This window comes from Numida meleagris, chromosome 4, assembly GCF_002078875.1.
Source record: "Numida meleagris isolate 19003 breed g44 Domestic line chromosome 4, NumMel1.0, whole genome shotgun sequence".
Lineage (NCBI taxonomy): Eukaryota > Metazoa > Chordata > Aves > Galliformes > Numididae > Numida > Numida meleagris.
This window is the reverse complement of record NC_034412.1, coordinates 23,023,545-23,048,866: the sequence shown is the minus strand read 5'-3', so window position 1 is coordinate 23,048,866 and position 25,322 is coordinate 23,023,545. Positions and strand designations below refer to the sequence as shown.

At 47.7% G+C, this 25,322-nt stretch overlaps 1 protein-coding gene across 4 annotated transcripts in view; it reads left to right on the top strand.

The window, feature by feature from the left end:
• Positions 1-25,322, top strand: part of NGEF (neuronal guanine nucleotide exchange factor) — a 45,246-nt gene that overhangs the window by 16,573 nt on the left and 3,351 nt on the right. Inside the window, exons 4-14 of one of the 4 annotated variants that reach the window (XR_002437707.1) lie at positions 5,864-6,046; positions 6,152-6,255; positions 9,870-10,144; positions 16,256-16,416; positions 16,636-16,788; positions 19,023-19,152; positions 19,884-19,958; positions 21,006-21,095; positions 22,600-22,763; positions 23,690-23,845; positions 24,499-24,605. Coding sequence is in view for 3 of the 4 variants with exons in the window: in XM_021393462.1 (XP_021249137.1) it covers positions 5,864-6,046; positions 6,152-6,255; positions 9,870-10,144; positions 16,256-16,416; positions 16,636-16,788; positions 19,023-19,152; positions 19,884-19,958; positions 21,006-21,095; positions 22,600-22,763; positions 23,690-23,845 (1,491 nt within the window). In the remaining variant the exon portion in view is untranslated. Of the gene's footprint in view, positions 1-4,676; positions 5,166-5,863; positions 6,047-6,151; positions 6,256-9,869; positions 10,145-16,255; positions 16,417-16,635; positions 16,789-19,022; positions 19,153-19,883; positions 19,959-21,005; positions 21,096-22,599; positions 22,764-23,689; positions 23,846-24,498; positions 24,606-25,322 lie in introns of those variants that run through there. The other 3 variants (XM_021393465.1, XM_021393464.1, XM_021393462.1) reach the window with 3 other exon arrangements.

Here is a 25,322-nt window from a genome sequence, read left to right as displayed (position 1 = left end):
ATGATTCTAATTATTTTCATATCCTTCTTCCGTATAATTGCAATCTTAAAAAGCCTTAGAGCAACAGTATTTGCAGGGGAGCAGGTGGGTTGGGGTAGAAAATTCTAAAAATATTCATTTTTCTCTTAGAAGTAGCCACTTTAGATATTAAATGTTATTAGTATCAAAATCTCAGATTTCACAGGACCATAGTAAGCCATAACATTTACAACCCTATGTAAGTATGCTTCCAGCCTGCAGCCAATGGAGAACCTAATCCCAATTTGCCCATCTATTCTACCCAATCTCTGCTCTTCAGGTCTTTCAACCTAGTCATGGTTTCACTATGCAAAAAAATTCATGCCCTGCCCTCCAGCTTTCCCAACAGAACCTGCTTCATCTGGGCATACCCTGGTCCTCCGGTCCTCAACCAACCCCTTTGCTTCGCTGCTTTTCTATCAACACCAACTTGCACTTCTCCACCCGATTTCTTTAGCCTACTGTTTCCCAGATGTGTTATTCCCCTCTCTTCCCCACTGCCACTCATATCTCAGTGTCCTGGCATTCCCCAGGCCCTTCATCCTTTCGCTCTGCATACAGTCTTAGGCTCTCATCCTCCCTCCTAGTTCCAGCGCTGCATTCTGCAGCCCTCTCCAACTCACTGCTTCCTGAAGCGCCCAGCTGTGGGCAGTTCCTCTCATCATAGCAGTCTCTTGGTCCAGAAGTACACTCTCCCCTCTCCATGCTTGAGTCCTCTTCCCTCTACTTTTCAGCCAAACAGTTGTCTCATTGTGCTGCTCAGACCCAGCACTGAGGATCACTGAGGGTACAGAAGAAGCAGCCTCTGTTCGCAGTGCCTAGAACTGTACCAGGCCATGTCCACAGCTGCAGTATCAGAAATGTTTTTCTCAGCCCTGGACAGGGCACATGTTCTCTCCACAGGCAGCAGCTTGGGGAATTTTAGATGCTAAAATCCAAGTCTCCAGTTTGTGTGTAGTGGATAGAGTGCAAAACAGCCTATCATCTCTATGGATTTTCACTGGTCAGACAAAGATGAATCCCTGGAAAAGGCCAAATTTCAACCTGTATTTCAAGAGAAATCAAAGCTTCTCAGAGGATTAAAAAAAAACAACAGGATTTCTGTTTTCTTTCAATAGGCATCCAATAATATCTTCCTTAACCTAAGAAATTGTTGAGCCCTTTTTTTAAAAGAAAGTAGCAGCAGTCTATGATTGATCAAGTGATTTTGAGCATCAAAAGGTTAGAAGCAAGTAAAGATCTCATACTAGGAAGTTCTGAACATTTTTAGTTGTCAGTAAGACTGCCAGCCCCAACAGATTTAATTAAGGTATTTTGGTGAAAGCTTAAGGAGGCTCAGGAGAACAGATGTGCCCTTGGCCTTTATAATCTAAAAATATTAGGGATGAGGAGTTCCACTTATCACTCTGTCAGAAAAAAAAAGGAATAAAAATTGCATTTTTGCAATTTGTTATCAAAAACATTACTAAAAAACCACATGTGAGCAGAAAGAAGTTGAATGAACCTGAATTATGAAAATACACTTGACTAGGTATAACATTATTTGAATCTATTAATATCTTCACACTTCTCTGCAAATTTGGTTAGCTCAGATTAAAACAGTGCTTCTTACTTCATCTTGTGGCCTTTCTTGGTGTGAAACTCCCACCGCCTAAAGGGTTTGGGGAATTTTTCATGAATAAGATATGCTGGGCTGCATCTTCTCATTTTTAGTTTCTGAAAGATGAGATTTGACTTCTAAAAACTGCTGTAAGGTGACAAAAACAAAATCCTGCATTTCAACATCGTTTGAAACCCAACTCTTTACGTAGCTTTATTCTAAGGATTGCTTTTGAATTCAGACAAACGTAAGAAAACTTAATTGGAAAGGTTAATTTGTGGCTGACCATACAGGCCAAGATTGGAACTTCATCCCCCAACCATAGCTGAAGTAATTATATAAATTGTATAAATAAACTGATTATAAATTCACACCAATTATCCCATTTTTAATGCAGCAATGGACCAGGTCATCCTGCACCTGAAGCTCAGAACTACCCAATCCCCCTTCTTCCTTTGCAGAATGTGTGCAAGCCCACATCCACTCTCCTTCACCCACCATGGTCATGATCCACGTCACCAGAGCATGACCAACATTATGAGGCCATGAAGATAATTTCCAGTGCTGTGTTCTTCGGGAACCTAAGAATTCCTGAGGGAAAACTGAGCTGTCATCTGTCATGGTACTGCAGTATGTCTGTCACCAACCAGAGCAGAGTGCACACAGAACCACTCATGTGGTGCTAGGGGCAGGATTTTTACCTATTTGCTCTAATTGATGTTGTTCTAGTGCTCAGATTCTTCCTCTCCCCCTACAACTACTCAGGAAATTTTAGAAGTAGGCACAGGGATTTGGGTAAGAAAATCAAAATGATCATGAGATTTTACAAATACTGATGATCTGAGGGAAAGCTTTTTAGGTAACAGATTAAATTCATCGTTGATATAGTGAAAAAGACAAAAGAAAAAATACCTCCTCCAAACTCCTACCTGGATGGCCAAGATCAGCTGGAGAGGCTACTTCTGACTGAGCCTCTGGCTCCATGGCAGTAGATGATGATCCAAGGTGGCACTGTCTTGGTCCTCCCATCCACATGTATATCGGCCACCTCTGTTGTGTTGGCACTCAGCAAACTGACCCTGTGGTGAGACAATTCAGCAGTCAAACACACACAAAGGTAGTTCTAATAAATAATCATATGTTTTTCTACTAGTTTAGATGCTCAGATCAGCTCACCAAGAAATGAGATGATGGTGAGCTCTGGCTTAAAGGGGAAGGCAGCAATCTGCCTTGAGGAGTCAAGTGCAAAGTGGAATTGGGCAGGTAGAGCAGCCTAAATTGCACTAACAACTGTGGGAGAAGAGAGGGAGAAAGAGGAACTGAACTGGAGCTGTTCTACTTAGCAGAATTAGCCTGTGTTTAATGGTGAAAAAGGAGTTTCCTGAAGGGAGAAGCTCCAGGAGGAGAGCTGAGTCCATCCCGGGTAGGCCGCAGTGTGTGGCCTGTGAAAGAACGGCTCTCACTTGGACACTCTAAAGCCATCAGGCCACCGTGAATCACTTGTTTGCCTTCCTTCATTCTTCATGACAAGTTTGGAAAGCTTCAGAAAATCTCAGTTATTTTGCAGGACAAAAATATCCACTTCTCACTAATTTTTTTTCACTCCAGTCTTAGAGCGCTGGGAGCACTCTGTCACCTCACTTGGGAGAACAAGCATTTCTCCGTTTATGGACAGTCTCTGTACATCAACATGAAGTTGTGAGACTGCGGTATAAAGAAAGAGCAAGACTTTAGAAATCCCAAGCTACAATTATGAAAGAAATGTTCTAAAGGAAGGGAAAGGAGGTGATTAGTTGCTTCTTCTCAGCTGAATAGATTTCTGATGGAAAAACAGAAGCTGTGGCTTCTCATGGCCATGGGGGGCATTTCACTCCTGACTGTTCTCACCTCCTCAGAGCTTCCAGTATTTTTATTATCATTATTACTTTTAGCAGTGTTTTCCATGTTTTCATCTTAGACCAAAAGTGAAATTCTTCTGGAAAATCTGAAGAAAAAAGACAGGCGGGATCCTTAGAAGGGATCCTTAGAAGGCACTTTCTATTTTTTAACGTTTTTCATGCCATGACCCAAACGCTTTTTTTTTTCATTCCATATTGCAATGGATTAAACCCTAGAGAGCAAAGCAATGTGAGGGGGTACAATTTGTTAACCTCTAAATGCACATTTCTGAAACTTTTTCTTTTAGTAGATACACTCAAAATTTATATTTAGACATGTATTCATTCCAGCAGCGTCAGTGAGAGCATCTGCGCTGACTTCTCTTTGCAGAGAGAACTCCTCACTGCTCTCAGTCCTTCTTTAGCAAACAGCATCCCTATATTTCCAAAATTCAGGATAACAAAGGTGATCAGTGCAGTTAATGTCTTCCCTACCCTTGATTAAGAAAGAAGCTTTTAGCATGCTATCCACTTCCTGAAACCCCTGACAATGTTCCCTGGCAGCAAGCACCCAAAACACCAATCATTAGACAGAGCTTCAGGCACTATCTGACAAGACCCTGATTCTTCCCATCAGCTGTGCAGTCCTTCTGACCTCCCAGCCCAGGACTGGACGGACAGCGTTATCTGAGCCTGGGCTCCCCCCACAGACACTTCTGCCTCCCTAATGACCTAGGGACCAAATGCTTCCAACATGCCAGATCTAGTTTGCACAAGCTGAGGGAGTTTTCCTGAATGTATACTCACATGCTGGCTGGATACATCACTTAGCAAACACAACATAAAAATGATTAAAAAGGAAACCATTTCTCATATACAGCCCAAAACAGGGATTTTATGTCGTTGCATAAATTGCACTATTGCTTACAGAATAAAGCATGGCTATTTGTGCAATGGGAAGAAAATGAGTAGGCGAGGCACAGCTGAGCATTTTCTGACAGATAACTCAGTTGCAGTGTGGTGCAGATGACGTTTTTGCTGGGGGGTTACTAAGGTGGAGGGCAGAGCTGTGTTCAAGCTGTCCTCAAGCACTGTGAGCGATCCAGGGTGCAGCCGTGCTTCAGAGCTTGAGAGATCCCTGAGGCAGAGAAACAATTACCTGAACGGAGAGATAGAGCTCATTACTGAGATACTGCCTAAATGAGAAAATATATCCTTATGGAAATAACGACACTAAGATGGGGGGAATGACCGAGGGGGTGCAAAGCTGTCCAGAGGAAACAAGCAGGGCAAGAAGCAGAGCAGGGAGGCAGCTTGGCAGCAGGGCTTAAGCTGAGCCTCCACGTTACATCCCTCCATATCGGGGAGTCACTCCCAGAGAAGAAATGCACCATCCGCTCCAGATCTGGAAGCGGTTCAGGAAAGCTCCCCTCTCCCATTCCCTGTCCTCCCACCAAGCCGGCGCCAGCCGCACATAGGCACAGACAGCTTCAGAGAGGTGAGAGGTCAGCGGCAGGCAAGGCTCCATGGGGTGGGCACAGGGTGGGCACGGAGTGGGCTGGTGTGCGTGGGTGCTGCAGGGGAGGCTGCTTGCTGGGAGTGAGGGGATGGAGAAGGGGCATCCCTGCATCTGAGGAAAGAGCCTCTCTGCAGGAGAGCAGGGGATGGAGGTAGGGGTGCCCGCAGAGCCCCCGGGGCAGGGACTGCCTTTGGGGGGGCCCTTGGGGAGGAGGCAGTCATCCTCCCAGCGGAGGAGGGACCTGCGCTGGAGCGGAGCCGGAGGGGGCGGGAGGGCGAGGAGGTCTCTGCGGGCAAAGGGTGGTGGGAGCCTGGGGGTACGGCACCGCGGGGGCTGCGAGGGAGAAAGGGGAGAACGGGAGAGGTCTGCGGGGGCTTTGGAGGCTCTCAGAGGTTCTTCGTGGAGGGCTCCGATGGTCGTGTGGGAGATCTGAAGGGGGAGGCTAGAAGGGGGTGCGGGGGCTCTGAGGGTCCCTGCGGGGGTGAGGGGAGGTTTGGCGGGGCTGAGCGGAGCTCCAGAGGGGGTCGGGAACGCAAAGAGCGGCCGCGAGGGGGGGTGTGTGCTCGGAAGGGGCTAGTAGGAGCCGGCAGGGAGGGGGATCCGAGAGGGCTCTGTGGGGAGAATCTGCGGGGAGCCCGAGGGGCTCTGAGCGGATTTTGGAGAGCGTGGCCCCGCGGACAGCTGGGGGGGTTCTGAGGGAGATAAGAAGGGATTCGGGGGGAGAGACTCCCGGAGACAGCTGAGGGAGTCCGAGGAGAGGCTCCGATGGGCCGCGGGAGGCTTTGAGGGGTTTGGGGGCTGCGGGGGCGCCCCGGGGGCGGCCGCAGCTCCCCTCTCCTTCCCACGCAGGCTGCTGCCTTCCTACCCCCGTTACCGTGGCAACCTCCCGGGCTCCCCCAGCCCCGCGCCGCCGCCGCTACCGCCGGAGCTGCTCGGCAGCCGCCTGCCGCCGCCGGCCATGGAGCTGCTGGCTGCGGCGCTCAGCGCCGCCTGCGCCCTCGACCAGGACGGCTCTGCGGGACAGCCCGGCAGGTGAGCGGGGGACGGACGGGGAGGGGGAGAGCGGGGGATCCGCGCCCGGGGCGGAGGAGCCGCCCCACACCTCCGCCCCGCCTGAGGCACTCTCGCGTCCCGCAGGAATCCCCCCGCGGCCGCTGAGGACAGCCCCACCGCCGCCGAGGCGCCGCCGCCCGCCCACCCCATGACGGCCGACTCGTGGAGGAACCTCATCGAGCACATCGGTAAGCAGCCGGCCCGCCCGCACTCTGCCCTGCCCGGCCGAGCCGTCCGAGCTGCGAGCGGAACCCCGGGCAGCCATCCCACCGCAGCGCTGAGCCCGGCTGAGTGCCGGGACGGCGTCGGACAGAGGTGCGCGAGTCCGAATCCCTGTCCCTGCTGAGAAACCTCCGCTGTCGGCGTTAGGAACGGAGCTGTTCCTGCCGCAGCGCCCTTAGACCGTCTCTTGGCGTATCGCGCTGCCCCGCAGGTGGCAGGACGCTGTTGCTTCGCAGCTTTTGCTCCATTCCTCAGCTAGGATCGCTTTTGGTAATTACGAAGTAGTTAATCGTTAGGGCAACAGCGAACTTCCTGCTGAAATCTGATTTTGCACGCTCGGAAAGGCGTAAGACCGCGTTACTTAAGCGAGTACCCGTGCAGCAATGACAGACCGGAGCGGCACGCGGGGCTGGCCGCAGAGCCGTCATTTCTGCTCTGCAGAGGGAGAGCCGGGGTTATGTGGGAGGCTGCGGAGGAGAGGATGGCTCGGTTTAATTTCTGGAAGTGACAGTGTGAGACACTGGAACGTGTAGGGCTATGAGACCGAGCAGAGGAGTGCTGAGCTTTTTGAGGAAAGCGGTGAACAGTTCTCCTGCACGTTGCCAGACCTGTTACTTTCTTGTGGCTCTGCAGGGACTAATCTCCCAAGGCAGATTTGCCAATGTATCTTCATTTTAAGGGACTGTGCTGCTGAGAGACACTATACGAATACTGAAGCCACCTGGGCTTCAAAGCAACCTTGTTGTTCAATTCATGTATATTTTTATGTGCTGCAAATCAGAGGATGCTGTGTGATAGCTCTGCACGCATCCATTTAACTGCACATAGGTCTGTTGCACCTACCTCCTCGCTCTGATGGAAGGAGACAGGGTCTGACAGCAGGGGTGCTACACTAATCCCCTGCAGACAGGTCATTTCCAACGGCTGCAGCACGCTGCTGCCTTTCCTCCCTCCTGCCTTTGAGGCATTAATGGTCTTTTCACCTGAAACTGGAGCAGAGAATTTCAGAGAAAATGTCTTTGGACCCCCTGAGATCTTCCATAGCTTTCAGTGTAATAACATTTAGTTTAAGAGCACTGCAAACTCTCTAAGGTGAGCATTTTCCGCAATTAGTAACTAGTGTTTCAATTCCCTTCCCCGTGTTTAAGGGAGCTGGGAAGGGAGACTGACAGCAAAATGAAATAATAGAATGAAGACAGTGGGAAAGTCTAATATAACACTTACAAACTATGTATACACTCCTTGTGAGGAGCAGCCTTAAGCACTGAAGTCACCAGGCAGCACGAAACTTTCTCCTGGTATCTCCTTTTTGTTTCTTCCCAATATTGCTGTTTGTGCTTAAAATGTGTTACCTTGGTGGTGTTTCCAAAGGGTTTCTGGTGGTAGATGCCTGCAGTCAGTCAGATCTTACTGTGTCCATATGTGCATTGCCTGCAGCTGAAGGCTCCGTGGGTCTTCTCTGCTTGGTGGCTCAGACAGGGGACCTGGAAACAAGGTCAGGTTTCATCATCTGGATTTTATTTCCCTACAAGCAAGTGAAAAAAAAAATTGTCACAAGGATCTTTTTTTTTTTTTTAAAGGACTGCTCTCCAGCCCTGTGCAAAGGAGACCAAATCACCCTTACACAAATACCCTAATTGTCTCGGACTTGCAGGGCAGAGCCACCAGCACAACATGGTTGTACAATCAGGTATAATTATCTGCAGTAAGAGTAAAATAGATGATGCTCCATTTTCTAAGCATGTTTTCCCTTGACAAGCATTGGCCATATCGCTTCAGGGTGTTATTTCCTATATTCTGCTCTGGTGTGCAGCTTGCTGGGGCAGCAAGCACCCCACGCCCCACTGTACTGGAGATCACAGAGCAGCATGGTATGAATTAGCAGGCTCTCCATCCCTCAAGGAGCCTTTCTACCCCTCCACATGCTCACCACCCTCACTGGGGCTGATTCGCAGGCAAAAATGCTTAGGAAAGCCATATAAGCCTACTTGATGCAGAGAGAAATTATATAAGTAGCAGCAGGATGCAAAACTTCAGGAGAAGTCTCCTCTCTCTGGTTACTGTGTAGGACGCTAAGAGAAGACTGTATGGTTTCCTAGGCACAGCTACCCTCATTGCTATTTTAATCCAGCATCAAGTGTCTTTCCAGGGAGAACGGCTACCAGGATACACTCGCAGACTGCAGTACTGCTCTCCTTGTGCTTTTCCCCAGCATATTTCTGGAATAGTGTTAACAGTGACTGGTTCAGAGCCTTGGGAAAACTGCTCCAGAGATGTAGCAGGCAGTGACAGTGATTTTTCTCCCCTCCCTAGACAAACTCCTGACCCAGTTGTCTCTCGACATATGGAAGCTGCTTTTGAGATCCAATATCATGAGTACATGTGACTAGATGGATTTTTATCCCTAATGATTCAGACTAAATAAATTATGCAGGTTTTGCTGGTTTTTTGTTTTTGTTTTTTTTTTTTTTTTACATCAAGGATTTGTGTCTTTATTCGTTTTACACTTCTGAGATACAGGTATAAACCAAGAGAGATGATGTCAAGTGCTCTCCTCAACTTGAGTAAGTGAGGAGAGTGATTCAGAGTAGGCTCGTGTTCTCCTGCCTTCTCATAGCCTCTAAATTGCACTTTATATTCAAGCAGTTAATACTCTGGGTCCTGCAGGTGGCTTAGAGATATGGACATGTGGAAGTCTTAGAAGAGAGACAGGATCTTCTGTAGACAGCCAAGGAATTTCAGGATTCTTACCTTTTTGGTGCTGTCTGTTGAAACTGGGAGCTGGGGCAAATTCACCTGCTGCTGAAGCTAGTAATTGTAATGTGGGCACCTTGCGTGATTGATGTGCAACAAGGTGCTGTGAATCCATTGCCTTTTCTTTAGCGCTGTGGCATTCAGGTAACTTCGAGCCTTACATATCTTCAATCACTGCAGAAACTGAGAAGGAAAAAAGAAGGAAGTTAAGCAACATGTCCAATGCTGACCGCAAAGTCAATGCCAAAACGAAGTGGTGACAGTCCCAGTGCTTCACCTATTAAGTGCCTTAACAACAGCTCACTGTTTTCTCCTTAGGGATTTTTGTAGCCATCAAATTGGTCCTTTGAAGCAGTTTCAGCATATGCAGTGTTACTTTTCCAGACACACACACCCCCTTTCAATCTATACAGCTTGTAGCATATACCCCCAGAGAGCCAGCAGGGCAGTCCTTTCCTCCCAGCCTCCTCACTTGTAGCCTAAGAAGGTCTTAGAGAAGAGTCTTAAAGAAACATTCAGAAGGTTGGCAAATAACAAAGCACTCTTCTTTCATGCCTCCCACATGGCCATGGGTTCATCTGACTCTTAGTACACAGTTTGTGATAGGAGATTGTTAGCAACATTTCAGATTTAGGCATGGCCTTCCACATGGGATTTACACTCCTGGTTGAAATAGGAATACCCTGTGACTTTTTATCTCAGCACAGAGAGGATATCCCTCATCCCTGCTGAGGTGAGCCAGTGCAAAACAGCCCTCCATTCCTGCAGTACTTTCCTGTTCTTTTGTTCAGCTGTGACCTCTCAGACCTGTGGTATTGCCTCCTAGGGCTCTTGTATCAGGAATATCGAGATAAATCGACGCGCCAGGAGATCGAAACCAGACGGCTGCAGGATTCACAGACAGACCCTGAAGAGAGTTCACCCAGTGAGGAAGCCCCATCTGAGACAGAACCTGCAAGTACACCTGAGAGCAAAGCTGCACCACAAATCAATTTGCTGAGGAACTCCAACTCCAGGTTCAACTTATGGCAGGACCTGCCCGAGATCCGGAGCAGTGGGATCCTCAGCATCCTCCAGCCGGATGAGATCAAGCTGCAGGAGGTAAACTGGGGGAAAGCGGAGTGTTTCTTAACTGGGCTGCTGCTTAAAGGAGCTGGAGTGAATTAAGTCAAATGATGGAGATTTAAGAACAAAGAACTTCATAGTAGTCACAGGCAAGCCTTGTTTTGCTAAGTGCTTTTCTATGTCACACTGGTTATCACCACTCACTTTTTTTGAAATTACAGGATATTGTCCTGTATGCTGTTGCTGATGAGTATTTATTTAGCAAAACTTTGCTTTTTCTGGTTGTGCTAGGAGCCTTTTTCAAGGAAGGGAGAGCTTGTGAAGAGGTTCTTGTCCTAGAGCTTTTGGTCTCCAGTGCACATTAATCCACTAGAAATCTTAGAAAAATTAGGGAGTTAACTGCAATCTGTTTTAAATATGATGGCATTACTGGAAAGGGAAGAGATGGAGATTTATAAGCTTCCTTATATTTAAATGCCATTACTCAGAGTCTTATGCAAAAGAGTGAAAAATATTGGTAGGAATATTTGCATTTCAGCCATACATTGCATTGACATCATGGTTTGAGAGTTATACATTGATAATTTTTATAGGGCTATGTATAACAAGAAGCAGGTGAGGGTAGCTGCCACAATTAGGAATCCGTTTACGACTGGTTGCTATTTTGGATAGCGTGGGGAGCATAAGTGCTCTTTGTTAATGTGTTGCTTTGCATTCATAGCCAACAGCAGAGACAGACAAGACTTGTTTAGTGTGGTGTGTGTTGTAATACGAGCAACGACCTTCACAGGCTTTATCCCATGAGCCCTACTGCGCTAGGATCTCTTCTGGGGAGAGCACCCACCTTTGTGTCTGTTCTGCCCGGGCTCGTGTGGCTGAACTCAAAATGCTGAAGAACATCCCAGGGTGTGAGCAGTTCCCCCTGAGCTTACTTGGATTTGCCCAGTCAAGAATTATGAATCACTTATGTACACACAGTCCCACCCTGGCCCTGGCCAAAGCTGTGGCTTCCCTGTTGCACTTGGAAAGGCTCAGCCCTTGAATCTCAGAGGTACGATGTGCAGGGCTGTTAGTTACACCCTCAGTGCTTAAGCAGGGTAGTTTGGGCTGGCAGAACAGACTGGCAGTGTGATTGGGGTATGGCTGAAGGCGACTGAAGTGGTTTGTTGCTTTTCCATGGATATTTCCATATCAGATTTGTTCTGTTTACCTGGAAAAACGTGGTTCTTCTAACTGCTAGCATGACAAACACAATCTGGTGCCTGAAAAACTACAAGCTCTTCTTTCTGCTTCTAAATAGAATCATTTACAGAGGAACATCAGCTTAAAAGTTTGCATCATAGATTTCAAAAGCTGCCATTGCTTTGGAGTTAAGTTCATCACCTGTAGGTGTTGTATGGAAAAATACTTGCACTGCCAGACCCCAGCATTAAATTTTCTTCTGTTTCTTTAAATAACAACAGAAATAAAGCAGATGGAGATGGGACAGTGCTGCCTTGAAGAAGTGCTGTGCTTTCCCTTCATGTCACTTTATCAGAGCTGAAATTTTCTTCCTGTTTGTTCTGGATTAGCACAGTAAGAGATTATAAAACTGCTGCAAGCCAGAAAGCTGTGAAATTGGCTGAACACTGAGCAGATAGAGCGGAGAATTTGCTTTTTGAGGAAAGTCAAGCACAGAAAACAGGGAGTGTGGGAGAAATCACTGAGATAATTAAAGAGATTACTGTGAATTTAGCGCTGAATTCACAACACAAGATAACAAGATAAAAAAAACCAACACAACACAAGATAAAAAACAAGGCATTTATTTTTCAATCAAATCAAAACAAGAACCTGGACTGGAAGAGCAGTGGATGTTTGGAAGTTCTCTTGAAAGGCTCTTTGTCATTGTCCCCATTGGAACAAATGACCTAGAAAATGGAGTTTCAGGGGAAAAAACACCTCCCATCCCCCAGCAGTTTCAGGAGAAAAAATTGCAGCGTGGCCCATTAGTCCTGGGAATTCAAACAGAAGTCAGGCAGTGGTGGCATCGGCCACGTCAGCGTTTTCATCTGAAGGTAATGTCAGAGTAACGGAACGTGAAAAAAAAACAACTGGAAGTTGTCACAAAAATGTGGGTGAAAATGCAGGAAAAGAAGAAAAGAAGGAAAAACAAAGAAGAAATTACAGACTGCAGGGGTCAGGGAAATACAAAAACTATGTGCTACTAGAATAATTATGAGAAATGATTAAATCATTCATAAGGGAGCTTTAATTATCCAGACATCTGTTGAGCATCAAACACAGCAAAACATGAATCACTAAGGACCTTCTTTTAACTGTATGGAAAATGGAGTGATGCAAAAAGTAGGACAAGCCAAAAGCACTGTTTGGGTTCTGACATGGAGTCAGCATGGAGAAGATGATGGGCAACGTGTACGTAGCAGAAGGAACAAATGGCTGAAGAGAGGACACGCTCCTTGTGCTGCATACAGCGGAGGTTACGGAATATTCTGTCATGACGGCTTGGAAAAGGTAGCGATGGGAAGAAGCATGACTTAGTATGTGAAACCTCTTTTAGCATAAACCTTAGGTTACATATTGGTACTGCCTGGTTGTGGAGTGGCTCCAATTTCCTCCTCCTTCCCAGGTCGGATCTCTACCTTTCAGTTTGTCCTTGTTTGACTTACTATACAGGTTGTTCATTTTGTCCTCCTCTACTTGCTGTCTGCATTGATTTTCCTACGCTGGGCTCATCCTTTGTGTTTTAGGAGACTCTGAGCTGGGTGGGATTGGCCCAAACAATTTACGTAGTAAAAATCAACAACAGAACCAGATTAGTACAATATTCTCCGTCCCTGATCTGAACCATTTGTGCTGAGATGAGCTTTGATCAATCTTTTTTTGATGTGGATTCTCCTCATTCTGGTGTTAGGCAAAGGGTCGGATAGCCAGATTAATCTGCACCTGCATGGCACGGTGTGGATTTGGATCAGAGAGCAACTGCCATGAAAATCTTTGCTTAAACAGAAGAAGGATTTGAACCTTTAGTGCGCAGCAGTGAGGTGCCTTCTCTGTGGAAGAGCATGTTGGACAGGGAGGCAGTCTTTCTCTTGCATTTCATTTCCACACAAATGACCAGAAAAGATTTTATTTCCTTTCTTTCTTTGAGCAAACCTTAGATTTCAAGCCTCTCAACTTGCTGTAAAACAGAGCTACCCTCTTGCAAAGACCTCTTGTGCTGGCCTTCCCGCACAACTAGCAGGTGGAGGAGACGTGGCCCTGTGAGGACAGCCAGGTTTGAAAGCTGGTCACAGCCAATACGATGGCATCAGCTCGAAGCAAAATCCCTCCTAGGCTAGATCAGAATCCCCCCGTATTAGCTAGTGGTTTGCAGGAAGATCAGAGGTATTGGGAGCAGCTATTTTCAGCCTATGCAACAAAACATTATATCATCACAGAAAAGATTTAGCTTGTAGCGTTACTTACTCTTGTCTTTGGTGACTTTACATTTTTTTTTCTTTTTTATCTTCTGTATTTCCTTCTTCCTTAGGCTTCCCATTTCCTTTCGTAGTCTCTCTGCCAAAATAGAAGCAATGAAAACAATTAGTACAGCTGTTACATGACTAGTAGATTTCACAAAGTTAATGACCCAGAGGACTGATGGAACAGTGTTGGTCATGTTTCCAAGGTTCAGACTGTTTGTAGACTCTAGAGGAAATCATTGCATCCGTTGACATCTAGTTCAAATTTTCTCTCATTATTTCTGCAACTCTGAATCTCCTTTAAGTCAGGACCCTTGTGCACTGATATTTTTGCTATGTATTTCAATATTTCTTTGGTCTATCTTATGCTTTGCATGTGCCCATGCAGGTCTAACACTCACATTGTGCTGGGCAGCAAACACACACAAATGGACTTTTCCACACATACGGAGTGGGGACTTCTGTATCTGCAGCTCAAGAAGGATGCTTAGAGATTACATGTGTTGTCAGAGGACTGAAAGGCTGCGGTAGAGTGGCACATCTTGATCCTGGCCCCTGGGATCTTTTGAAGGACCTGGCTATCCCATCATATCCCATCTGGAAAACAGAAGAGTCTGGGAAGACCTCATTGTGGCCTTCCAGTGCTTAAAGGGAGCTTAGGAACAGGAGGGAGACCAACATTTTTTACAGGCAGACAGTGATAGGATGAAGAGGAATAGTTTTAAATTAAAAGAGGGGAGATTTAGATTTGATGTCAGAAGGAAATTCTTCACTCAGAGGGCAGTGAGGCGCTGGCACTGCTGCCCGGAGAAGTGTGGGTGCCCCATCCCTGGGGGTGCTCAGGGCCAGGCTGGATGCAGGGGTTGGGACTGCATGGGCGGTAAGGTTCCTTTCAGCAGAAGCCATTCTGTGATTCTATGATCCTGTCCTATTCCTTATTGTGTCTTTACCTATTTCTTCTTTTCCAGTCAGTTATTAAAACAAAAAAGCTACAATTAAGCCTGTAAGAGGTATATTTAGGAGACCTGCCCAATTGTCCATTTGTCTCACTGGGAATCTGTTCTTGAAGAAAATGAAACATCTTTGTATTCCTTAAATACCAGCTGTTCCACATGCACCGACCAAGTACACTCATTTCTACCTGCACCCTTTTCTCACTCTCCCTTCTGGGGCTGTACAGGCATGACCTCCTTCCCTGGTGCAGGACAGGGCCACCTACTTAGGGCTCCATTGGACTTTCTGCTCACTGAGATTATTTCCTAGGCTACTAACTCCGCAAATAATGGAAATGCCAATTCAGCTGATAGTTCAGCAGCTCTTTGCTGTTCCCATCCTTGCAGGTCTTGCATGGCAGCAGTGTCAGGAGTGTTATCCAGGTCTCTGTACCTCAGGTCCTTCTGTGATGGCTAGCAACATCTACAGAAAAAGACCAAAAACTGATCAACGGGAAGTTTCAAATCATTTCTTTAAAAATAAAATTAAAAAAAAAAAATCAGTTCACAGGACATACTCCCTGCTAACTTGAAAGATACTTTTCCACGTGTACAGCAAAAAATATAGATATATATACTGTACATACTTGCTGTTCCTTTGGACTTGCTTGGCTCTGCATAGCTCATGCAGCCACAGAGCTGCTGAGGCTCAGGGCCCGCTCCTCCTCACCAGCACACAGCAGATGGGCGGTGGGCACTGGGGGGACTGCACTGGCAAAGCAGATTTAAGGGGGAGGAAGGAAGACTTTACTACCAGCAGGTTAACCTTTCCATAACGATTGTGTGGCCCAGCCCCAGGATGCACCTTCATCAAGAAATGTCTGAAGGAGCAAATGATTTTCTGCTGCATCAAAGCCCTTGCGAGAATCTTAAATTAATCTTACTTAAAGTAATGGATTCAGTGTTTGTGTCGATAATCACTTGCTTTATCTACTGCTGCACACAGCCTGGGGAATAAATGGGCTCTGTGTGGTAACAGTGGACTGTCCCTGTGACACCTGCTAAAGGTAGAAGGCTTTACATCCTCAGCTCATTAACTTGAGATTTATCTCTGAATCAAACCATCCATTTCTCTTTCTGCTTCCCCAGACTACGTCCCTGGCCTGAGGAAGGCAAGCTGCTTGCCAGAGACTTCTCTCTTCACAGGAAAAGCAAGTGCAGAAATTCAGAGATTGTTTATAGCTTACAGTAATCATTAGGAGCTCCTGTGCCTGGGTCAGAAGTGGTACGGCCAGGCTTGACCAGAGAGCATCCCTTGGGCAGCAACAGCTGCATTTCCTTAGGTTCAGGGAGCACACAGGGCCTTGGAGCACCACAGCTGTATTTTTGTATTAGCTCTGCCCCAAGGAGCATGTGTGGTGTGCTGGGATCACTGGGTGCCAATCACCACACTGTGGTTTTTCTGAAACAAGAGCACTGGTGGTGCAACAAAACCTTGCTGCCTAGCACAACAAGCCCCAGCAAGCAGAGCTACAAACCAGTGCTGTCACAAGGAGGGTGTGCAGGGGCTGCCCAAGGGAGCTCCCCGAAGGGGAGAGGGAGGTGCCTCATGGTGACAAGGGGCACAGGGGGTCCAGTGCCTGAGGCAGCCTCAGGTAGGACTGAGTGACACTAGGGATGGGGGGAGAGCCTAGGAAGAGCATGAACAGTAGAACAGACCTGCTGATGTCCTTTTTTGGGTTTTTCCCCAGGCAATGTTTGAGCTGGTTACTTCTGAAGCCTCGTATTGCAAGAGTCTGAATCTGCTGGTGTCTCATTTCATGGAGAATGAGCGTCTGAAAAAGATCTTACACCAGTCCGAGGCACACATCCTCTTCTCCAATGTCCTGGATGTCAAGGCTGTTAGTGAGCGGTAAGACAACTGCTGCTGGATTTTTGGCACGCTGAATGGCATCTCATTAACTAAGCTTGTGTGCAGAGGGATGCGGGAGCTGACTGCGAGCAGTCTGCTACCCAGTCTTTTCCAAAAGCTTAGTGACACTTTCATTGCTTTCAGTCCCAGGGGCAGAAGCTGGGGATTATGTTGGACATGCAGGTCATAATTAATATGAGCACTGGTTTTCTTATCTAGCTTCCTGCTGGACCTGGAGCGACGGGTTGAGGAGAATATTGTGATCTCGGATGTGTGCGATATTGTCTACCAGCATACAGTTGATCACTTCTCTGTGTACATCACCTATGTCTCCAACCAGACCTACCAGGAGAGAACTTACAAGCAGCTTCTGTGAGTTCCCATGCTTGATGCTGTATTAAAATTGCATAGGCTATAGATTCAGCTGTTGGATATTGCTAATCTGGATGGTGCTAAATGGTACAGAAACAGGATTTCCCACTTCACTGATGCAATTAAAAGGCTTTAGAGTAAGGGTGGGGTGATAGAGTAGACAAGTAACACACCAAGAGAGTTCAGAGCCAGCAGTGGGAAGTAGCTATGATGGATGTGGGAACACACACTCGTGAAACATACGCATTCTTAAACTGCAAGTAGAGGCAAGAGACTGAAAGGCTGAGGTTACAATGCAGCTCCCTAATGGCGAGAACTGCCCCTGCTTTTCCTAAGCTTCTCAGCAAGGCTGAACCTTCCCACACTTGAGAAAACTTTTTTCAGAAGAACAAAATTTTCTTGGAAAAAAAAGCCATTTTCATCACATTCTGGTGTTATATATACAGGCACTATCTAGGCCTGAGGATATAATCCAACATATTTTTGCAGTATTTTTCAAGTTCAGTAAGTCTTTTGGACCATGGGGAATTCTCTTCTATCGTCTCAAAACAAAGACTGCCCTACAAGCCTGTCTTTGAGCAGAAGAATTAGTTTTCCTTCAGTTATGATGTCCTGGTTTCCTTCAGGACAGCCCATCGCATATGCTGTGCTGTGTTTCCTCCCTGTAGCAGCAGCTGGTTCAGGAGAGTGTAATGAGTCCTAATCCTTTCTTTTCTCTGCTCTCCAGTTTTTGAGGCAAAAAAACCCCAACATGCTCTAAGCAGCCTCTGCTGAGCATGGCCAACTGTTCTTCTCAAAAGAAGGGTACTGCAGGGTTTCCTCGAGTCAGAGGTGAGCAATATAAACACTGTGTCTGGAGTCATTAGCTAAACGCTCAAAATTGAAAGAGTGATAGCCTGGATTACTTGAGCTTGAAAAGGACCTACAGGAGATAGGAATTTAGAGGGAAGCTTTTTTTAATTTTTTTGTATGAGGGAGAGCACAAAGCAAATGGAAAGAATTTTGCAGCACTTTGGTGAACGTGAAGCCTGAGGTGTTTCGCAGTTGCTCCCAAGACACACTCAGGTCCATTCTGTTGTGGCTTTGGCAGCGGCACGGTGACACAAGCACCTGCTGCAGCACAGGTGTTACCGAACTCTGGCGACCCTTTTCATATGACTCTTGCACGCAGAGAACCAAAACCCGGTCCTGGCCAGCTACTGCACAAAGCACATCAATATGATGAACAGCAAAATGGCGTTTATTGGTAAAAGCTACAGAACTACATAGTATTTCTTATCTTTTACTAGACTGTTCCAGAAGCTCACACGGGCTTCTGGCCAATCATATTGAATATCCCGCTCTGTCCACTCACTTCCGAAAAGCCCCTATATAGAGTGGTCATACACATTGTTATTAAAACAAAGAAGTACAGCCTCTCAGTCTTACGGCACGGGTTCAAGTAAGTAGGACAACCAATAGAAAGCACCATGGGGAAGGGCCTTCCACGTTACATCCCGAATGCTCCATAACACGCCTAATACAACACACAGGGAAGCACTGTAGCAGCTGCTGTCAGAGTGCTGTGAGTGACACGGAGTGAAGATAGGTTTTGCACAGTTAGTGATGTCTTTGCATCCATGCTGATATTGCTAGCTGTGGCTCCAGCTGCATGTGTCCTCCTTGGGCTGGGCCCCAGAATTGCCAGGAGGTGCTGGCTTTGGCCACAGCTGTTGAGATTGCTTGGACTCACCTACTGTGAACACCCTCAGAGAAGGCCCAGGGATAGCACGTGTTCTTCTCAGGCCAGATAATGATTTCCATCCTCCGGGAGTAGCCAAGTTTTGTGGCTTGCCTTGTTCTTATGACTGTATGAATTCCACCTTGTCACCGAGATCCAACTGTGTAAAGATATATAATTATTCCTCTGACTCATCTACTTGGACACACACCCCATTCACACACACCTACGCATGCAGTGCAGCGTATGCTGCTGAGCTAGATGTGCTACACATGTGAACGCACTACCGTGGCTTGTACATTAAAAGTCTATTTTTTCCATTCCCCCAACGCTATAAATAGTTCTGGATTTAAACCAGAATACACCTAGAAGCATTCAGTTTCCTCCCTCCCTCTTTTCTGCTCTTGGGAGAAGCTAGGCAGATGCTGTCTCTGGGGCTAGGTGCTCCTGTGTCCCCACCCACACAGCAGAGGTGCAGGCAGGGTAGCACTCACACTGTCTCTCTCCCCCTCAGCCAGGACAAGCCAGCTTTCCGGGAGGTGATCACACAGCTGGAGCTGGATCCCATGTGCAGAGGCCTATCCTTTTCTTCCTTCCTGATTTTGCCATTTCAAAGGATCACTCGGCTCAAGCTACTGGTGCAGGTAGAGTTTTGCTCTTCTGTATTGCCCAGAGGTCGTCTGGATCACTCCTGGAATTCTGCTCAACAGTTGCAAATGAGATACAGCCACAATCAACCCTAGAGCTGGCTGAAGCCTTTACACAGAATTGGACATTCTCGGCTATGGAAAAGTTTTCAGTCAGTGAGAGAACACCTCCAAATTCACACTGAATTTGCCATGTTTTGCTGAACAAAATAGCTAAGGAGGAACTTCAGAGCTGCTAGAAGGGGCAGCAGCCATACAGTAACCCAGCTGCCTGGTTGTTAAGGTGCTGCTGTACAGGTGCACAGTGTAAAACAGCCCCAAAGCCATGTACTACCCCACATCATGATGTCTTGGGCCAGTCTGGGGCAGCCACCTTCCCCTCTACACCTCTAAACACTGCATTGGAGGACATGTGTCTGGGGATGAGGAAACAGCTCTGTCCCAAAAACTGTTACACCTCTTGGCTTACCAGTAGCACTGTCTGTTAGCAGCAGGTCTAGCTATTTCATTTTTATAAAACAGGAGTCTGCCAGCATTATTTTACATATTCAGTAGTAGCTAGATTGGAACAGGCTTTAACGAAACACAGGAACGAAGAGGTGAGTGGCTGTACTCTGCCATCCTCCCTGTGATTAGCCTGATGGCCAGAAATAACTCCAAGGATAGCAAAAACCTTTCTGTGCTGTCAAACTGGGACCAGAGTTAACACAGCTTTTGCTCCTCTGCAGAATATTTTGAAGAAAGTGGAAGAGAAATCTGAGAGGGAAACCACTGCCCTGGACGCACATAAGGAGCTGGAAACAGTAAGTGTGAATGAGCCAATCTGAAAGCCATTGAGATTAAACCACTGTCAGTTTCACCCCAGAAGAGACCTACAGACTGCATTCGCTCCTGAAGTTGTCCCTTTGAATCCTGACACTGTGTTTCAAGAGTATTTTTTAAACTTCATCCCACCTTTGGACTCAGTGTTTGAGGGGTGCGGAATTGCAGGCAGCTGTGTGGTTGGAGCAGGGTGCTGCAGGGACCAAGTGTCTGAATCCTGTTCTCTTCATGGCCTTCAGAAGTGTGTAGTTATCTCTTGAATCCTGCACTTCATTTTAAGTATTTCAAGCTGGAAATTGCATTAAAACATCCGCCTGAGGATATGGCTGCAGCTTATGACTGAGATATTAAAATAAAATAGGCTATTGGAGTTGCTCTAAACTAGCCTTGGAAATGTACACTCTGCAGATCACTAAGGATAAAAACAGAGACTGTAACAATGACAATTAGTGTGCAGTACTTTGTATTTCCAGAATCCCTCCTTGCTTCTGGCAGCCAGTTGTTTCCCACTGGTCCAAAGCTTGAGGAGGGCAGTTACTGTGGCATGTAGATGGAAAAATGCTCATTTTGTATTCATCTGTCAGTGACTCCTCATCAATTTCATAACTCTCTTCACATAGTTACTTGTCTGTAGATATTTAAGCTTAGATGTTGTGCATCTAGGTAGGTACAGGCATTACAGCAGAGGCCATCCGATGCCTAATTTTCTCTGTAATTATCTTACTGGATAGGTAGAAGCAGACCTTGGTTTCAGATACTGATATTCTGCTGTCTTGTCTGGTACCTGAATGCAGCCATCTAACAACACGGCTTCCAGCTGCAGCATCTTCTGGGTGCTGCTTTTTTGGGTTTGATTGTTTTTTTTCCCTTCCCTTTCCCATGTGAATACATAGCAGGTGAAAGAGCCTGGCTTGGTCAGTTTCTGTTGTAGCAAAGCTCTTCCTCCTCAGGGTCAGGCCTTTCTGTGCTTGACATGACTTAGCTGCGTGGGCCACTGAAGCCAAGCCTTTCTGTTCTCTTTTTGCCAGGTGGTGAAAGCATGCAATGAAGGTGTAAGGAAGATGAGCCGAACAGAGCAGATGATCAGCATCCAGAAGAAACTGGAATTTAAGATCAAGGTACGAGCACGGGTTGGTAACACCCCCATGGAGGCAGAGAGCCAACAGCAGCCAGGCATTGCACGTGCATATTCAGCAGTAGTAGCCCAGTCGTATCCCCTTCAGTGCCATTCAGCTGTGGCAGTGCCCTGCCTGGTCATGCTGTCCTGCTGCAACCTTTGAAGGAGATGCACTGCTGCAGGCACCGCATCCACAGTTTGGTGCGTGTGATCTCAGTGCACAAGAGCCAGCGTGCTGTGCCTGTACAGGGGTGATGTGCTGGGATCAGCCTGCCTGTGTGCCCTGGGCAGGTCCTGCTCCAGCACTCAGCCTGGCTCTCACCTCACTTCAAAATGTAGGTCAGCTTTCAGCTATTGTTTTACATTACAAATGATATTACAGGGAGATTAAAGCTACAAAGCAAAACACTTCAAAGCTGGAAAATACTGAAATAAAAGGCTGTCTCACAGTTCTTAATTCACCCTTGTGTTTATCCGTTAAGTACAGGCTCTAACTACCTGCTGATGATCTGTTCTGGGTCCACTTAGATCACAGTCCGCAGGATGGCACTGGGCTGCTGTAGCCATGAGGCTGCCTTCATCTCTCCCCAGCTGCAGTGGCGATGCCAGGCAGGGCTGGCTTGGCCCTGGGGCTGTCCTGGGCTCTGACACAGGGTATAAACAGAGCAGGGGCACAGAAAGAAAGGCTGCACCGCAGCATGTGTGGTGAGCACAGAGAAGGAGCAAAGGTGGAAAGGGTATTTCCCAATATTTGTCATTTGACAAAAAACATAGTGTTCTTCTAATATCAGACACACTTCGCTTCTTGTGTTTGAGATAATCACAGAATGCTTGGGTTGGCAGGGACCTTACAGCCCACCCAGCCCCAACCCCTGCCATGGGCTGGGTTTTCCCCACCAGCTCAGGCTGCCCAGGGCAGCATCCGGCCTGGCCCTGAGCACCCCCAGGGATGTGGCACCCACACTCCTCTGGGCAGCAGTGCCAGGCCCTCACTGCCCTGGTATGTAGTAAAGCTCTGACAGAAGTGCAGTTGTTGCTGCTTGGGCAGTATCTCCTGCTGGCTGGGAGGAACCCAACCAGTGAGAACTTGTTTAACCTGTTTTCTTGTAGCCAAAAAGCCAACTATTTTTAAAGACAGCCTCCCTGGCCAGGAAGGTTCAGCCCAGGTGATGAGACATACGATACACCAGAGACAGGATGGGGTTTGCAGGGCGTAGCCTGGTATTTAAATCTGGCACTTGGCATTCCAGCACCGCTGTCCTTGACTGTTTGCTCATCGTTGGGCCTCTGCTGTGTCTCCGTCTTAGTGGTTATGCCCTGTGCTGGGCTGTGGGCTGGATGGTAGAGCACACTGCACCCTGTGCAGCTCTCCATCCTCTGCAGTGCAAGTCATTCTGATGGGAGCTCACTTCCTTCTGCATCTCCCACTACTTTCAGCATCTTAACCACCTAAGTCCATGGGTCTGTTGCTCTTCTGATCGTGGCTGTCTTTGTCTCGCTCCTAGTCTGTGCCTATCATCTCTCACTCCCGCTGGCTGCTGAAGCAGGGGGAACTGCAGCAAATGAACGGTCCGAAGACATCACGGACACTTCGCACCAAGAAACTCTTCAGAGAAATCTACTTGTTCCTTTTCAATGACCTGCTGGTCATTTGCCGGCAAATTCCAGGGTGAGTGCAAAATTCAGGCAGCACGTAGGCTCTCTGGGTCCTTCGTAAAGCACCACTGGTGAGCCCTGGCTGCTCACAGACAGCACAGCTCTCTCCAGATGAAGCCTCATGGCAAGCAGGACTTGCACAAATGTCAGGCCAGGTCTCCCAGCAGGGTAAGCAAACATGTATCGACCAGTGTCTGCAGAGTGGCAGCAAGCTACAGCAGCTGGTGGACCGATTCAGGAGGCCTGTCTTCCTGACAGGGAGTGAGCTTTGACTCATCACTGCCGGAGGAACAGCTCACATTTAGTCAGTTAAATTTCTAAGAAAGGAGTCCAGAAAATATGAGCAGCAGGGAGGGGTATCAATTCATGCCTGCAGCTAGCGGTTGTATTTGACATGACATAACCTGCCTCAGGAATGTCATCGTGCTTAGGACTGTGTTTTGTGCAGCTAGAGACTAGGGAAATACAGCAGCACAAGCAGGCAGGTCCCAGAGAACAGCATGTTCTTTGTAGCATTAACTGCACTCACCGGTAGGGAGCATCTTGGCAGTCCAGTGTTTCTAATAAACATGTCACTGCAGTGTCTGCACGCCTGGAACTATTTTGCTTCTGTGGCAGCTTGTATCCAAAAAACACAGAGGCATTTTACAAATAGGAATGAATTGAGCCTCACAGACCTCTTTGAAGGATCACCATCTGTGTTTTGTGCATAGGTCACACAGACAGAGCAAGCACCTTGTTTTAGGCCACGTGGAATGCCTAAGGCTGAGCAAGGAGAGGGTCTCTTGCCTTGCGGTGGGGTTTTGCTCATTGCTCACCCCTTTTCCTCCTGCCACACAGAAGTTCTTGGTCTATCCCCAGTACACCTCTGGGTGAATGAAGCCAAGCCATCTTCCCATACTTGCAGTTTTTCCTTATCTCCTCTTTAACCTCTCCCAGGGACAAGTACCAAGTGTTCGACTCAGCGCCCCGGGGGCTTCTTCGGGTGGAGGAGTTAGAAGACCAGGGGCAGAGTTTGGCCAACGTCTTCATCTTGAGGCTGCTGGAGAATGCCGATGACCGGGAGGCCAGTTACATGCTGAAGGCATCGTCGCAGTGAGTACCATGCCATCGCCACACGGGGCTCAGCGCCACTCGCTCCCTACACCTACACCAGGGGAGCAGCCTGTCTGCACAGGGAGCAGCTCTTACAGCTTACCAGGGCCAGGCAGGCAGGGGTCCCACTGCTGCAGCTGGCCTTAGGCCTTCATAGCTGGCCCTGCACATCACGTTTGTGAGGCCAAGCCTTCAGTCTCTCCTACTCAATGGCACAAGTGAAGCTAGCTCGCTTACAAGAACGGAAGCTGCGCCTGACCAGCTCTGTGAAGCAAAGTGGCTCCCAGTTGTAGGTGAGGGTGGGAGAAGAGGCCTCTTCCTCAGCACCATCCACAGCCGATCCCAGTCTTGCAGCAGCCCCTCTGCTGCTCCAGGTCTCCTTGTCTCCCTGAGTACAATATTTTTGGCTTGCAAATTCTTTTGCTTCAGGCTCCAGCAATACTGGGCAAATGATTCAGCTATGTTAACACAGGCATGATTGTTTTGGAGCTCAGGGCCTGACTTTCTCATTGACCCAAGTCTTAGCAGGCTCACGGTTTTCTAGGCACAGCTCTGTGAAATTAGAGATGTTATGTAAGTATACATGCGCCACCAGTTTCACAGCTTCTGGAGGTCGTGCACCTTCAGATTGATGTTACTTTGCTATTTGACAGCTCTTGGCATCTTGGACAGACAGCAGCCCCACCTGGGAGCACACTCTCCTGCAGGCCTGGGGGTGCAGCCAGCCCCTTCAGCACAGTGCAGCACCAGGATCAGGGAGGTGAGCCCCCAGTATAACAAGCAGCTGCACCTTCCTCGCAGGCATGTGACTGCAGCTTTGCTGTACTGAAAATAGAGATGTCAGTCAGATTATGCAGGGCACACGTATATTTGACGTCTGTGAGACTGAGCTGTGCAAAGGATGATAAACCAGGCCAGGGCTGCCTCTGCTCAGGGAGGTGTTTGCATTTATGCACTTCTGCATCCTGCTCCGTCTTTGGGATGACCACGGGGAGTGTGAGAACCAGCACATGGCTTGCCAGCAGCTCTGGTGTGCTGAGATGCAATGCAGGACTGCTGAAAGCTGATGTTCCAGAGCTGCAGGAGAGATCTGGCCAGTAGCAGGCACAAACCAGAAAAGTGAAAAAACAGAAGAGGGAAGTGGGTGCCAAAGAGAGACTGATGCATCTGTTTTGCAGATCTTGCAGCGTTTCTCAGCTCTGAACCCACACAGCAATAACAACCCATTCAGTGGCAGCTTGCAGCTAACGCCCTGGCTGGGCTTTGCTGTCACTGGGAGCTGGCCTCATGTTTGGGCCACTGCTGGTTGCAGGGGCAGGATGAGAGCACAGGTGGGCCCCTCATGGGGCTGAGAAAAGCCAGGTGCTGCAGGGAGAGTCCAAAGAGCCCTGCAAGGAGCTGTGTGTAAGGCTGTAAGGTCAGCGTGCAGCATCAGGAGCTCAGGACTGGGTGGGAGAGGTGGTGTCTCTAGGACTTT